This window comes from Staurois parvus, unplaced genomic scaffold (genome assembly GCF_062004578.1).
Source record: "Staurois parvus isolate SC_StPar_1 unplaced genomic scaffold, SC_StPar_1.0 ptg000092l, whole genome shotgun sequence".
Lineage (NCBI taxonomy): Eukaryota > Metazoa > Chordata > Amphibia > Anura > Ranidae > Staurois > Staurois parvus.
In genome coordinates, this window is record NW_028317888.1 from 4101524 (window position 1) to 4117575 (window position 16052).

Consider the following 16052-nt stretch of genomic DNA (forward strand, 5'->3'; position numbering starts at 1 on the left):
CTACTGATGTTAAATGCCGCCTACGTGTGATCCAAGTGTCTTACTCCATGATTTATCCTGAGAAGCTACGAGTCATAACAGATGGCTCCGTACAATTCTATGACTCCCCTGCAGCAGCAGCTACCTGGCTGGATAGGAATGAAAGGCGCTTATGTCCAGCTCCAGTATGACTTATCCATTGCCCGGCGTTCCCAACTCAAATTTCTCCTTGTCTCTCCCTTAGTATGAAAGCGGAGTTCAGGGATGAGTAGATTGCCTGTTTTGCTTTAGTAACAGATGACTCTCATGGCTACACCCTTTGGAATGTCACATATAGTCCCTTTGCTTCCCCCTTCTGCTACCCTGCAGGGCGTTTTTGAGTTGACTCAGGTTTGCCCATGTTTTGGCCTAAGCTGGTATTTTTTTCTATTTTTTTCACTTGCTATGCTGTCTCTGGACTGGAAAACATCCTACACCAATTATCGCCTACTGGAGTGTGAGAGGAGATCCATCGTCTCTGGGTGTTCCCTATAATTGTATATATTGTGCTGACGATATCCCACCAAACACTTCCTTGGGACACGGAACACTACCCCGGAGGAATCACACTCCTAGCCTTCATAACCTCCTTCATAACTATGAGTAATCAAAAGGATATTGTCCTTTCTTGGAATGTCCGTGGCCTGCATGACCCAAAGAAGAGAACGTCTGTCTTCACATTCCTCAGCCATCAAGACCCTTCCATTGTATGCCTTCAGGAGACTCACATGACTTTGGATGCTCTTCATCTTTTGAAACGCTCTGAGTTCCCCCTTCAGTTCCATGCTGCACACTCTCAGTACTCTAGGGGCATGAGTATAATGGTTGTCAGAGGAGTACCTTTCATGGTTATCTCATCCAAAATAGATCCGTTGGGTTGTTATATATTTCTGTTATACAGTTGGGACTCTCATTTATGTGTTCTTGCAAATATGTATGTACCTCCACCATTTCATATGGAGACGGTGAGATGTCTGTTTCAATTTATAGCCACCCATCCACAAACACCATTATTGGTAATGGGGGACATTAACACAGTTTTGGATACTTCCTTAGATCTCTTAAAAAATTCTCCCCACTTGGCCCTACAGGAGGCTAAAGATATGGGAGGCCCTGAGGTTCCCAATCCTTCTCTTTATTATATTGTGGCCCAGTTACAACACTTTCCAGCCTGGCAGGACAATCCACACCCAGACCCGGTCAGGTCACTTCTTCTAGGGATTGTGTCCACAGATCATTTAGTGGAATGCCTGGAAGCAGGCGAGTTCAAAGCCCTAGCACAGTTTCCCACTCTAGCACTGATTGAAAGAATTTGGAGCAAGGCCAAATATTATTTCCAATCTCAAGGTTTTACCACATTCATACGTATCCTTAATAACCAGAACTACCCGGAGCTTCTTAACCCCTTCCATACCGGGCACATTACCCCCTTCCTGCCCAGGCCAATTTTCAGGTTTCAGCGCTCTCACACTTTGAATGACAATTGCGCGGTCATACAACATTGTACCCAAACTAAAATATTATCATTTTCTTCACATAACTAGAACTTTCTTTTGGTGGTATTTAATCACCGCTGGGGTTTTTAATTTTTGCTAAATTAACAAAAAAAGACTGAAAATTTTGAAAAAAAAAAATGTTTTTTTGTTTATGTTATAAAAGTTTGCAAATAAATAATTGTTCTTCATAAATTTAGGCCGAGATGTATTCTGCTACATGTCTTTAGTGAAAATAACCCAAATTAGTATTTACGATTTATTCTGTAGGAAAGTTATAGAGTTCACAAACTATGGGAGATATCTGAATATTGATCAATCCTGAAGTACTGACAGCCAATCTATTTTCTTGAGGTCCAAGAATGTCAGAACAGTACAGATATCCCCCAAATGTCAGGACAGTACAGATATCCCCCAAAGTCAGAACGGTACAGATATCCCCCAAATGTTCAGATGGTACAGATATCCCCCAAATGTTGGGACGGTACAGACATCCCCCAAATGTTGGGACGGTACAGATATCTTCCAAATGTTGGGACGGTACAGCTATCCCACAAATGTCAGGACAGTACAGATATCCCCCAAATGTCAGGACAGTACAGATATCCCACAAATGTCAGGACAGTACAGATATCCCCCAAATGTCAGGACAGTACAGCTATCCCACAAATGTCAGGACAGTACAGCTATCCCCCAAATGTCAGGATGGTACAGATATCCCCCAAATGTCAGGACGGTACAGATATCCCCCAAATGTCAGGACAGTACAGATATCCCCCAAATGTCAGGACGGTACAGATATCCCCCAAATGTCAGGACGGTACAGATATCCCCCAAATGTCAGCACAGTACAGATATCCCCCAAATGTCAGGACAGTACAGATATCCCCCCCAAATGTCAGGACAGTACAGATATCCCCCAAATGTCAGGACAGTACAGATATCCCCCAAATGTCAGCACAGTACAGATATCCCCCAAATGTCAGGACAGTACAGATATCCCCCCCAAATGTCAGAACCGTACAGATATCCCCCAAATGTCAGGACAGTACAAATATCCCCCAAATGTCAGGACGGTACAGATATCCCCCAAATTTCAGGACAGTACAGATATCCCCCAAATGTCAGGACAGTACAGATATCCCCCAAATGTCAGGACGGTACAGGTATCCCCCAAATGTCAGGACGGTACAGATATCCCCCAAATGTCAGGACGGTACAGATATCCCCCAAATGTCAGGACGGTACAGATATCCCCCAAATGTAAGGACGGTACAGATATCCCCCAAATGTAAGGACGGTACAGATATCCCCCAAATGTAAGGACGGTACAGATATCCCGCAAATTACCTCTTTTTGCAAAGTAGACAGTCCGACGTATTTCATAAGAGGCATGGCGAGTTCTTTGAAGTTGTAACTTTTTTGTCATAAATTTCTGGAAAATGAAGAAATTAAAAAAAATGATTTTCACTATTTTTTTCACATCCTGTCACCAGTGCAGTACAGCGTCATCATATAACTGGCATGGTGGGGATCAGGGACACTGACTGGTGACATAAAATACAAAAATCCCCCTGCGCTCCACAGAACCTAGTGAGTAAGCTGCTATCACCTATTCTTTTATACCGCAAGATGTGTGAAATCAAATCATATAATGAAGAATGTACTAGATCCTCCTAAGGTTAATAGAGAGGGTACCTTGTTTAATGTTACAGGTTTTTTTCCCTGTAAAAAATGTAGTGTCTGCAAAGCCACTAAAGGGCAAAATAAAAAGAAAAAAGAGTTTATGGCTAATAGTAATGGGCGTTTATTTGAGATCAATGATTTTATCACATGTAAAACTGAAGGTGTGATTTATGTTTTAGAGTGCAACTGCGGTTTGCAGTATGTGGGACGCACTAAACGAGCTTTGTGCGTGAGACTAAGAGAACATGTGAAAAATATATTAAAGGGGAACCCAAAACACAATGTTTCCAAACACTTTGCTAGCCATCATGCTAATGACCCTTCGGGCTTGAAATTCTGGGGAGTAGAACGTTATAAAAAGCACTGGAGAGGGAGCCACAAAGTGAGAACAATTAGTCAGGCGGAGTCCAAATGGATTTTCCTTATGCAAACGCTGACACCTAGAGGCTTAAACATTGAATTTGATCTCAATTGCTTCATTAATGATTTTTAAGATGATTTGTAACAATATATGGTTTAGGTTGTGTATTATAGATGATTCCACTGTTGTGAACATGTGGTATGGGTACTATATAGGAGCCCTTTTTATAGTTTTTATAGTTTTTAGAATTTTTTAGAAGTAGTTTAGATCATGGTTTTTAAATATTTGCAATATTTCTTCAAATTAATTATAATATAAAATAATTGGAATCCATTACAATAATATATTTACTTACATAATGGTGTTTTATGTATATGGGTATATACATTTTTATATTTTTTTATATATATATTTTTATAATTTTTATAAAAATATTTTGGTGTATATTTGCTTATTTGTTATATACACATATTTAGATATACATATGTCTAGGTGGGAGGGGAAATATTAAGAGTAGATTTTTTATTGGGTTTTATGTCAATTACAATATTAAACTTATGGGATTTTTTTGGGTTTAGTATACTTACCTATGTAGTGTAATAAAAGGTTTTTATGGGGTGTTGTGTATATTGATTAGCATATTGTCCTATATACAGGGGGTCCCACGAGAAAATATATATGCCCCATGTAGTTTTTTATATATGGGTAATTCCTTATGCCCTTTTAGAGTTTGGAATTAGGGGAATCAGCGGGAGATCGCGGCTGTCCTTGTATAATGGGCTCCATGAAAATGGAGGTATTGTACACGCCCCCTGTAGATTGTGTAGAGGAGTTAAAAGGAAGTGCGGTTATCCAATACGATATCCTGAAGAAGCCACGTGACAGTGGCGCAACGCGTCGACGTAGCGGTGACGTACTTCCGGTTCCGGGTTCGGACGCCATCTTGGGACTCCTGTATATACCCATAGCATATGGGAAACTGCCTGTAATATCGTGGGGACATGTGAGTGCAATATTTTACTATATTGGATCAGTCTAATAAAGCGATGTTACACTATGGAGGTTTGTTTTATCGTTTTACATGAATCACTCTGAGCCTGAGTCCATTGTGTGAGGGGTATTGGATGATATTTACTGCCTGGAGGAGGAATTTGGTCGGAGGTGGCAGTGGAGGAGAGGTTTACCTGACAAAGTTCGGTGCATGAGGGGAGTAATTGGAGAGGTACTTACTGCCTGGAGGTGGATTATGGTCGGTGGAGGCAGTGGAGAACATCAAAGAGAAAGAGATATATACAAAAAGGCTCTGTGACCCGCAAGGGTCGAATGTGGAAGGTGAGGGGGCATTTCTGCTATTGAGGGGAGTCACGTCAAGATTTACACGAAAAGCACTATTTGCAGCATGGAGTGACATTATTTTGAACACTTTTGCCAGTAAATTCACAGCGTGGCATCACTATTTATTTATTTAATTATTGTATTTTTTCACTTTCTGCACAGTTTAAAAGATATAAGTTTTCACTATATCACCAGGGATATAGTTGTTATGTGTATGAAGATATTGCACTAGTTTATAATTATTTATAATTATTTTGTATTAATATGATTTGAGTATTCACTGACTGGTGACAGCACAAAAAAAAAAATTAAAATTTTTTAAATTTTTTTTATTTTTGCCATATGACATCCACCTGGAGGCACGAGCTGTTCGCCTGACCGCCATCTGGCTATAGGCCGGGTGGCAATGTGTTAAACTGGAGGGGATGATCTCAGTGGAAAGAGTGTCTTGAGTGGGGGAGGGGTGACAACACTAGGGGAGATAGTGTCCTCATAAGGGGAGGGGGAAGGGTGTCCCCAGTGCAGGAAAGGAGGGGGAGGGGTGTCTTAAGAGGAGGAAAAGAGGGGAATGGAGTATCTTCAGTGGAGAGGGTGTCTTTAGTGGGGGAGGGGTGCCCTCTGTGGAGGAGGGGAACAGGGTTTTTTTTTTGTAAATTACATCAAGTTCCTAAAAAGATAACTGTCTTGTCTATGTAAAAAGATAACTTTAGCTGAATCTTAGAAAACAGCGTATTCTGAGGGGTCTAGGAGGTAAACTGACCCCAGCTTAGTTTGTAGACAGGGAGGAGTCCAGTGGTCTGTTTGTGGACAGGGAGGAGTCCAATGGTCTGTTTGTGGACAGGGAGGAGTCCAGTGGTCTGTTTGTGGACAGGGAGGAGTCCAGTGGTCTGTTTGTGGACAGGGAGGAGTCCAGTGGTCTGTTTGTGGACAGGGAGGAGTCCAGTGGTCTGTTTGTGGACAGGGAGGAGTCCAGTGGTCTGTTTGTGGACAGGGAGAAGTCCAGTGGTCTGTTTGTGGACAGGAAGGAGTCCAGTGGTCTGTTTACACAAGTCCTAAACAAAAGCTCCATTGTTCTCGGAGTTTCATTTCTCCAGAAGGAAGAACCTGTTCTGGCTGTACAGATCACACAGGTGGAGTCTACACTGCAGTCTGCATTGTCAGCCGAGCAGCTGAAGGAGTCCAACATCTAACCATCTACTAATCAGGCGTACTCTTGGAGCACCACCTACACAAGACTCACCTCGTCCATCTAGAATGCTCACTAGAGCTTCTTCTACAGCCTCTGACCCATCACTTCCCTCCTCTGCTGGAGGCACTTTATTAGGATCTATAGAGGGACAACACTGGCTTCGTATTGTCCATCAGAATCAAGGAAACAGCAAAGATCCGGCCACAGGGGAGGTAGGAAACATCAACGCTGCAACAAGGGATCTCCCACTCATCCAACCATCCCAACAGATGATTCATCATCAACAGAAATAGACGGAATTCTCACCTTCTCCTCAGCTGGACTGACATCGGGTAAGATGGACCTTCTGGGGAAAGGTTTGGGCTTCAGCCCTAAAGGTATCATGAAGAAGTTGTTGTTGGCACAGGACTTGTATAGATGTCTCAGGAATATTAGATTGAAGGGACATTATTCTTGGAGAGGCGATATTGAGGGATCATCTGTAGTCACACCACTGAGTAGGTCTGTCTGAGGTTTACAGACAAAATGGAATTTTCCACCACCCACTACATATGCAGCAGCAGAAATGTTTCTTCATTTGGATGATAAAGATGGTGACGTATGACAGTCTATAATCAGGAACTCTGGGGTCATATCCTAATAATGGGACCATTGAGGAGAAAGGTGCATTGCCATCATTAGCAGCAAGGGGAGATATAACATTGAACCCAGCTAATAAGGGGGGATGGGTGGTCATTATGGACACAGCATATGATGACAATGAGACACTGGAGAGTGCAAAGTCTGGTGCAGCTCTGCATAGGAACCAATCAGCTTCCAGGTTTATGGTCAAAACTTAATTGAACAAGCTAAAGTTAGAACCTTATTTGTCCCCCATGCACAGCTGCCCCAGATTTTGCACACTCCAGTTTTAGTAAATCAAACCCATTGTGTCCATCTGAGATGGTTTGTGCCAGATCCCGGGTTGTGAGTTCCATTCAGTACAATGTCTTTGGGTTCTCTTGCTAGTTGACTGCCCCCTTGTTAGTTGAGGTGTTTGTAGTCATAGAGGTGTTGGGTCATGATGGAATGATGTTGTGTCAGGTGAATGGTAGGCTCTGACCTGGATTTATCTGTTTGTTATGTCCATCCTTGGAATTAGGGAGGACAGTATGATGTTGGAGTGAGGACATTTTTGTTGTGCGGTCTCTGTTGGTTGTAATAGTTTATTCTCAGAGGCTTCCTTTTGTCCCTGGAGGATGTTTGGGTCGGTGTGTATGATGATACGTTTGGGTCGGTGTGTATGATGATATGTTTGGGTCGGTGTGTATGATGATACGTTTGGGTCGGTGTGTATGATGATATGTTTGGGTCGGTGTGTATGATGATACGTTTGGGTCGGTGTGTATGATGATACGTTTGGGTCGGTGTGTATGATGATACGTTTGGGTTGGTGTGTATGATGATATGTTTGGGTCGGTGTGTATGATGATACGTTTGGGTCGGTGTGTATGATGATACGTTTGGGTCGGTGTGTATGATGATATGTTTGGGTCGGTGTGTATGATGATATGTTTGGGTCGGTGTGTATGATGATATGTTTGGGTCGGTGTGTATGATGATATGTTTGGGTCGGTGTGTACGATGATACGTTTGGGTCGGTGTGTATGATGATACGTTTGGGTCGGTGTGTATGATGATATGTTTGGGTCGGTGTGTATGATGATATGTTTGGGTCGGTGTGTATGATGATATGTTTGGGTCGGTGTGTATGATGATATGTTTGGGTCTGTGTGTATGATGATACGTTTGGGTCGGTGTGTATGATGATATGTTTGGGTCGGTGTGTATGATGATATGTTTGGGTCGGTGTGTATGATGATATGTTTGGGTCGGTGTGTATGATGATATGTTTGGGTCGGTGTGTATGATGATACGTTTGGGTCGGTGTGTATAATGATACGTTTGGGTCGGTGTGTATGATGATATGTTTGGGTTGGTGTGTATGATGATATGTTTGGGTCGGTGTGTATGATGATATGTTTGGGTCGGTGTGTATGATGATATGTTTGGGTCGCTGTGTATGATGATATGTTTGGGTCGGTGTGTATGATGATATGTTTGGGTCGGGGTGTATGATGATATGTTTGGGTCGGTGTGTATGATGATATGTTTGGGTCGGTGTGTATGATGATATGTTTGGGTCGGTGTGTATGATGATATGTTTGGGTTGGTGTGTATGATGATATGTTTGGGTCGGTGTGTATGATGATACGTTTGGGTCGGTGTGTATGATGATATGTTTGGGTCGGTGTGTATGATGATATGTTTGGGTCGGTGTGTATGATGATATGTTTGGGTCGGTGTGTATGATGATATGTTTGGGTCGGTGTGTATGATGATATGTTTGGGTCGGTGTGTATGATGATATGTTTGGGTCGGTGTGTATGATGATATGTTTGGGTCGGTGTGTATGATGATATGTTTGGGGTTGGTGAAATACGGATCATTGATGACTCCTGTCGCTTGTTCAGTTGTTGGACTTGAATTTTGTTGTCTCTTGTTCCTGGGAAGAGCCGTTTGGTGTTTAGATATTTCCCATTGGAGTCTATTAATAACAATAAGAATCCGGAGTTTGTTGGCTGTTCTTGTGGTTTGATGATTGTTTGTTTGTAGGGATGGGCTTCATGTTCGAGTTGAACCTAAGTTTGATTTGAACATGGGCCGTTCGTGTGTTCAGCAAACACAAACGGTACGGGCATTCAGTGGGCTGTTTGCCCACCGTGCCCCACAATGCACTGTGCCCTGACAATGCATTGTGATTGGACAAAGTAATGCACCTAACCACAAGTCAAGTGTAATACTTTGACCAATCACAGTGTGTGGTGATGTCACAGGGGGGTGGGGTATATAAAAGCTGTTTTCACGGCCCCAGCTGTCAGACAGCCAGGAGCCAGCATCACAAGCAGAGCTTTGTTCCCCTTTTTTGGGTAGCGGTGGTGGTGGCCGGATCGTGATTGATGTTGCATCTACTTTGGGGGACATTTTTTAAAATGTTTATTTTTAATAAAGGACTTGTCAAAGACTGACTCCTATCACTTTTTACACTACACATTTTTTTGTGAATGGGTAGCAATACCATATACCGCCTACTCATTCTCATAGGTGGGGGGCCAGGATCTTGGGGCCCCCTTGTTAAAGGGGGCTTCCAGATTCCAATAAGCCCCCCAGGCTACAGACCCCCACAAGCTATGGATGTGGGAAAGAGGCCCTTGTCCCCATCAATATGTGGACAAGGTGCTTTGGGGGGCTCCTGGCCTAAGGCACCCCCCCATGTTGAGGACATTTCCTGACCTGCCGGGCTGCATGCTAGGATAAGGGTCTGATATGGATTTTTAGGGGACCCCCATGCCATTTTTAAAAAAATAATTGGCATGGAGGGTTCCTCTCAAAATCCATACCAGTCTTGTATGTCTCACTACTAAAATACCACGTGACTTCATCATATAACTCATGCCAGATTTTAGTAACTGAGCGGGATCTTCATACTCAGATGTGGTAAGACACCTCTCAGTTCTTTGTGTTCGACATTCACTGTAGAACATTCTGTAGGTTCGGATGTTTGACCGCGACCTGAACAGGGGGGTGTTCGGCCATCACTATTTGTGGTCTCAGGATTAGTAGAGTTGTCTAGGCTATTGCTGGTCTTTGTCTTGTTACATTTCGGAAGCTGATTGGTCTCACCGGTCTGTTGTTCCTTGATGGGTACTTTGTATAAATCATCCTCTTTGATTCTCTTTCCTGATTGTTGAGCTCCATTTGTATCTTTGGTGTCATTATCTCTTCTCTCAGTTGAGGGTTTTCTTGGTGTAATTGTTACATTTTAGACTGAATTTCTAGGATAGATCTGTGGGGTATTTTTTAGTGTTTTTTAGGTCTTCTCTCAGCTGCTCATTTACATTTTCTCACTTGTCTTTGAAGTTTTTCTTTTAATTGAACAAAGTCTCTCCCTAGCTGAGATTAAGCTTGTAATTTTTGGATTCTTAGATGCACTTTCTGAACAAACCTGCAAATCGAATCCAAGCATTCTGGTTGTCAACTCATACTCCCACCAGGCATGGATTGAGCAGGTGAACTCCACATTAATACGTGAAAACCTAACTTCTCCTAGGAGACTTATGGCTCTCCGGCAGAACTGGCTGGATACTCCGGTACTCACTCCCCATACTTCATTTGTCATAGCTTTTTATAGGTTTAACTTTTTTAGGCCCCTAAAAATGGACCCGGCCAACTGTACCCTACTAAATGGTAACTACATTGGAGGCCGATACTTGGTGTATGATGCTGTAGACACAGGCCTACTTGAACGGAGTCAGCTATCTATGTATGTACTGGAGAGAGATACTTGCCATGTACAGGTGAATTGTTCTACGTTGCTTCTTTTTTCTCTTTTCATTTGTTTATAGAAGGTAAAAGTGACACCAGAGACAAAGCAAGTTATTGTTCTGTATGATCTGTAACATTGCCACAACTGCTTATACATGAGAATGTATGACTCCATTGTCTGGGCTGAATGTTGGATATACTGTGTGCACTAAAACTGTCTTAAATACAATTTAATGTAATAAAAAAATATATTTTATATATATACATTGGGGATTGAAAGTTTGGGCACCCCAGCTAAAAATTGGTATTAATGTGCATAAAGAAGCCAAGGAAAGATGGAAAAATCTCCAAAAGGCATCAAATTACAAATTATACATTCTTATAATATGTCAACAAAAGTTAGATTTTATTTCCATCATTTACACTTTCAAAATAACAGAAAACAAAAAAATGGCGTCTGCAAAAGCTTGGGCACCCTGCAGAATTTATAGCCTGCACTGCCCCCTTTGCAAAGCTGAGACCTGCCAGTGTCATGGATTGTTCTCAATCATCGTCTGGGAAGACCAGGTGATGTCAATCTCAAAGGTTTTAAATGCCCAGACTCATCTGACCTTGCCCCAACAATCAGCACCATGGGTTCTTCTAAGCAGTTGTCTAGAAAACTGAAACTGAAAATAGTTGACGCTCACAAAGCTGGAGAAGGCTATAAGAAGATAGCAAAGCGTTTTCAGATGTCAATATCCTCTGTTCGGAATGTAATTAAGAAATGGCAGTCATCAGGAACAGTGGAAGTTAAAGCAAGATCTGGAAGACAAAGAAAAATATCAGACAGAACAGCTCGCAGGATTGTGAGAAAAACAATTCAAATCCCACGTTTGACGGCACGATCCCTCCAGAAAGATCTGGCAGACACTGGAGTTGTGGTCACTATTCCACTATAAAGAGATACTTGTACAAATATGGTCTTCATGGAAGAGTCATCAGAAGAAAACCTCTTCTACGTCCTCACCACAAAAATCATCGTTTGAACTTTGCAAATGAACATATAGACAAGCCTGATGCATTTTAGAAACAAGTTCTGTGGACCGATGAGGTTAAAATTGAACTTTTTGGCCGGAATGAGCAAAGGTACGTTTGGAGAAGAAGGGGCACAGAATTTAATGAAAAACCTCTGTCCAACTGTTAAGCATGGGGTTGGATCAATCATGCTTTGGGGTTGTGTTGCAGCCAGTGGCACAGGGAACATCTCACGAGTAGAAGGAAAAATGGATTCAATAAAATTTCAGCACATGGTAACTTGATGCCATCTGTGAAAAAGCTGAAGTTAAAGAGAGGATGGCTTCTACAAATGGATAATGATCCTAAACACACCTTGAAATCCACGGGGGATTAGATCAAGAGGCGTAAACTGAAGGTTTTGCCATGGCCTTCACAATCTCCTGACCTCAACATCATTGAAAATCTATGGATAGACCTTAAAAGAGCAGTGCGTGACAGACAGCCCAGAAATCTCAAAGAACTGGAAGACTTTTGTAAGGAAGAATGGGCAAAGATACCTCAAACAAGAATTGAAAGACTCTTGGCTGGCTACAAAAAGCGTTTACAAGCCGTGATACTTGCCAAAGGGGGCAGTACAAGATATTAACTCTGCAGGGGGCCCAAACTTTTGCAGACAACATTTTTTTGTTATTTTGAAAGTGTAAATGATGGAAATAAAATCTAACTTTTGTTGACATATTATAAGAATGTCTAATCTGTAATTTGATGCCTTTTGGAGATTTTTCCATCTTTCCTTGGCTTCTTTATGCACATTAATACACATTTTTAGCTGGGGTGCCCAAACTTTCCATCCCCACTGTATATACTATATATATATATACATAATGATGTACATTGTACATATGCTTTCAATATATATCATACGTGTCAAACATCTATATCAGCTCTCTAGGTTATTTCATGTGGCCCTTGCACCTCTCCTGCAGGTACCCCCTTGTCTCCTCCCCCACCTTGTCTCAGGAGTCGGCAGCAGAGAGGAGAATAGAACTCCTCTGACAAATCCTGCACCTCTCAGTGCAGCTGCAGCATCCCCTCATCCTTGTCTCCATTGGTCTCAGCATTCAGCAGACTCTGGTAATTGACTCCACTCCTCCTCTGGTCCTCCTCCAGACCCTGCACTTTCTGCTTTCCAGCTCTTCCCCCAAAGGAGGTGCACGGTGATGTTAGGGTGGGTGTGGGGTTCTTGGCATCTGATGTAATGGGGGGGGTGAGGTGCTCTGGACATCTAGTCTTACAGTTACAACTGGTCCTTTGAGGACAACCATAATGCTGACACAGCCCGTGATGATATATAAGATATATTTAATAATGATCATTAAAAATAAAAACCAACTTTAGCCCCTTTATATAGAATTCTGATTTTTATTTTTTTTTGTACAGGTGGATTGATGAGCCACGTTTTCGGTCATGCTGGTCTTCATGAATACAACTCGGTCACATGGGAAACCAAACATCTGGGTGTCTTAATTGACTGAAAGTTTTTATTGCAGTTCACTGGAGGAGTCACACAGGACACAAGTCATATCCGTGTTCTAAATGTCATAAGTGCTTTGGGTCCTCTTCAACACTGATCCAACCTCAGAGGACAACATGAGAAAAGTCATTTCAGTGTTCTGGAAGTGACAATTGCTTTACAGTAAAGTCCAACCCATGTATACATAAGAGGAGTCATTTCAAGTGATTTCTTGTTTGAAACGTGACAAATATTTTACAATGGAGGCAAAACATATTGCACACCAGAAGGTTCACGCTGGAGAGAAGCCATATCGGTGTACTGAATGTGACAAAGCTTTTACATGGAAGTCACATCTTATCAGACACCAGAGGGTTCACACTGTAGAGAAGCCATATCCATGTTCTGAATGTGACAAAGCTTTTTTAACCAAGAAAGAGCTTATCATACACCAGAGGGTTCACACTGGGGAGAAGCCATATCAGTGTACTGAATGTGACAAAGCTTTTACAAGGAAGTCACATCTTATCAGACACCAGAGGATGCACACTGGAGAGAAGCTATATCAGTGTTCTGAATGTGACAAAGCTTTTACACAGAAGTCAGATCTTATATCACACCAGAGGATCCACACTGGAGAGAAGTCATATCAATGTTCTGAATGTGACAAAGCTTTTAAATGGAAGTCATATCTTATCAGGCACCAGAGGATCCACACGGGAGAGAAGTCATATCAATGTTCTGAATGTGACAAAGCTTTTAAATGGAAGTCACATCTTATCACACACAAGAGGATCCACACTGGAGAGAAGCCATATCAGTGTTCAGAATGTGACAAAGCTTTTACACAGAAGTCAGATATTATAGCACACCAGAGGGTCCACACTGGAGAAAAGCCATATCAGTGTTCTGAATGTGGCAAAGCTTTTACACAGAAGTCACATCTTATCATACACCGGAGGATCCACACTGGAGAGAAGCCATATCAATGTTCTGAATGTGACAAAGCTTTTACACAGAAGTCAGATCTTATAGCACACCACGGGGTCCACACTGGATGGAAGAAATATCAATGTTCTGAATGTGACAAAGGTTTTACACAGAAGTCAGATATTATAGCACACCAGAGGATTCACACTGGAGAAAAACCATATCAATGTTCTGAATGTGGCAAAGCTTTTACAGTGAAGTCATATCTTATTAGGCACCAGAGGATCCACACTGGACAGAAGTCATATCAATGTTTTGAATGTCACAAAGCTTTTACACAGAAGTCATATCTTATAGCACACCAGAGGGTCCACACTGGAGAGAAGTCATATCAGTGTTCTGAATGTGATAAAACTTTTAAACGGAGAGGAAACCTTGTCATACATGAGAGGGTTCATACTGGAGAGAAGCCATATCAATGTTCAGAATGTGGCAAAGCTTTTACAGGTAATTCCGGGCTAATCTATCACCAGAGGATTCACAAGCTTGAGCTGCAGAGAGGAAACTCCAGAAGAAGGGGAAATATTAAAGAAGTCACAGCAGTCCCATTAGGCTCACAGGCCCAATGTCTTCACACAAACTAGGGAAGACATGATGCTACTTGAAAAAAAACTTTGAACAAACAGGACTCTAATCGGATTCATTGGGTTTAATGCTTATGTCCATCAGAAACACATCTAGAAGGCCTGTGAACATTTTTTCAGATAAGCAGCAATGACTGAACTGTATTCCTCATCATTCTCATCTTTATCCTTTTTTATGGAGCATTGACTGAACATGTAATTCATTTTCATCATTCACTAACTGAGCTATGTTCCCATGTGTTTTCTTCATTGCCAGAATCTGACCAACCAATACATGACCAACATTGCCTCAGTACCAGAGTCTAGGATGGGGTCCAATGGCTTCTTGCCAAGCCTCTGAAACCTCATTAGGAGAGTCCATTCCAGGTTCTTTTGAGAACTGATACATCATAAGCTAGGCTTGAGGGCTCCAGCTAAGCCCACCTTGTCCACACCTCCCATTACATGTACCACCTCCTCTCCCATGATCAATGCCTCCTTTCCATGTTCCATCTCCTCTCATGGATGACAGCTTTGCAGGCAGGTCTGTAGCTGAGATACCAGCCAGATAGAGGTCTCTGGTTAGAGAGTAACTTCTTAAGCTGGTGTAGGCCTTCCAACACGGAGTTAATGCTGTTTTAGGGGACATATTCAACAGTACCACCTAATCCCAGCTGGCCACTTATGTTTCATCTGGTTTTCTCAAAAGGGATTCTATCAGGTGAAGATTGGATGTTCTTGTTATCTTTTTTTTTCTGTCCAGCTATTGCTCATCTCCATAAACTATTCACACGGTACAACTGCAAGAGATCTGAACTTACAAAGTGCTAAGTGTGCGGTCATATTCCTACCACTTCTTCTGGGAGACTGAAATTCCTCTTATTGGGGTTCACCTTAATGACTCTGAATGAACGGGTCCCTTTTTGGGGCAAAGTTAGCAAAGAGCACTAATTATTCCTGGAAATGCTAAGACATCGGCACTAAAGTGTAACAATGGGCAAAATCAATAATTACATAAATGGTGCAATCTGTCATTAGCATAAACGTTTTATGTTTTTCCAAGTCTCCCCTTATAACATTTTTATTACCTGTTGACCCTCCTAGTAGATCTGTTTTTTCTGCTTCATGTAGAAGGCCAAGCTATTTGGCAAAAATTAAAGTGGGGGGGTTGGGAAACACCATATAACACTGCTGGGGGTGCTTACAACTGTCATCTTCCATTCATATGGGGGGTTGAACCTTATAGAAATCCTGTTGCTGTAACTGCTGTAGAAGAGTTAGCTGGAGTTGGACTTTACTTGTTGTGTGTCTTACTTATAATCTATCTAAGACTTTCCTCTACAGGGTGACAACGCTGCTGTGTAATGTTCCTACAGAATGATCAGGGTTGTCACCCTGTTACAGAAGGTGGGGAAATAACAGATCTACAGACAGGACCAACAGCTGATACAACTATGTTGCAGAGGGAACTCTGGGAATGCTAATGACAGATTGCATTACACATTCAGTTAGCAGACTTCCTGCTGTTGGTCTTCTGTTT

The 16052-nt window shown here is 42.0% G+C and overlaps 1 protein-coding gene and 1 pseudogene across 1 annotated transcript; one reads left to right on the plus strand and one right to left on the minus strand.

Moving 5' to 3' along the window:
• Nucleotides 1-16052, minus strand: part of LOC149468162 (uncharacterized) — a 174628-nt pseudogene that overhangs the window by 18420 nt on the left and 140156 nt on the right.
• LOC149468164 (uncharacterized) lies at nucleotides 48-16031 on the plus strand. The gene is made up of 4 exons (XM_089670657.1): nucleotides 48-164; nucleotides 4286-4436; nucleotides 10109-10272; nucleotides 13310-16031. Exons 1-4 carry the CDS (start codon nucleotides 48-50, stop codon nucleotides 14531-14533), a joined length of 1656 nt encoding a protein of 551 aa, XP_089526783.1. The 3' UTR covers nucleotides 14534-16031.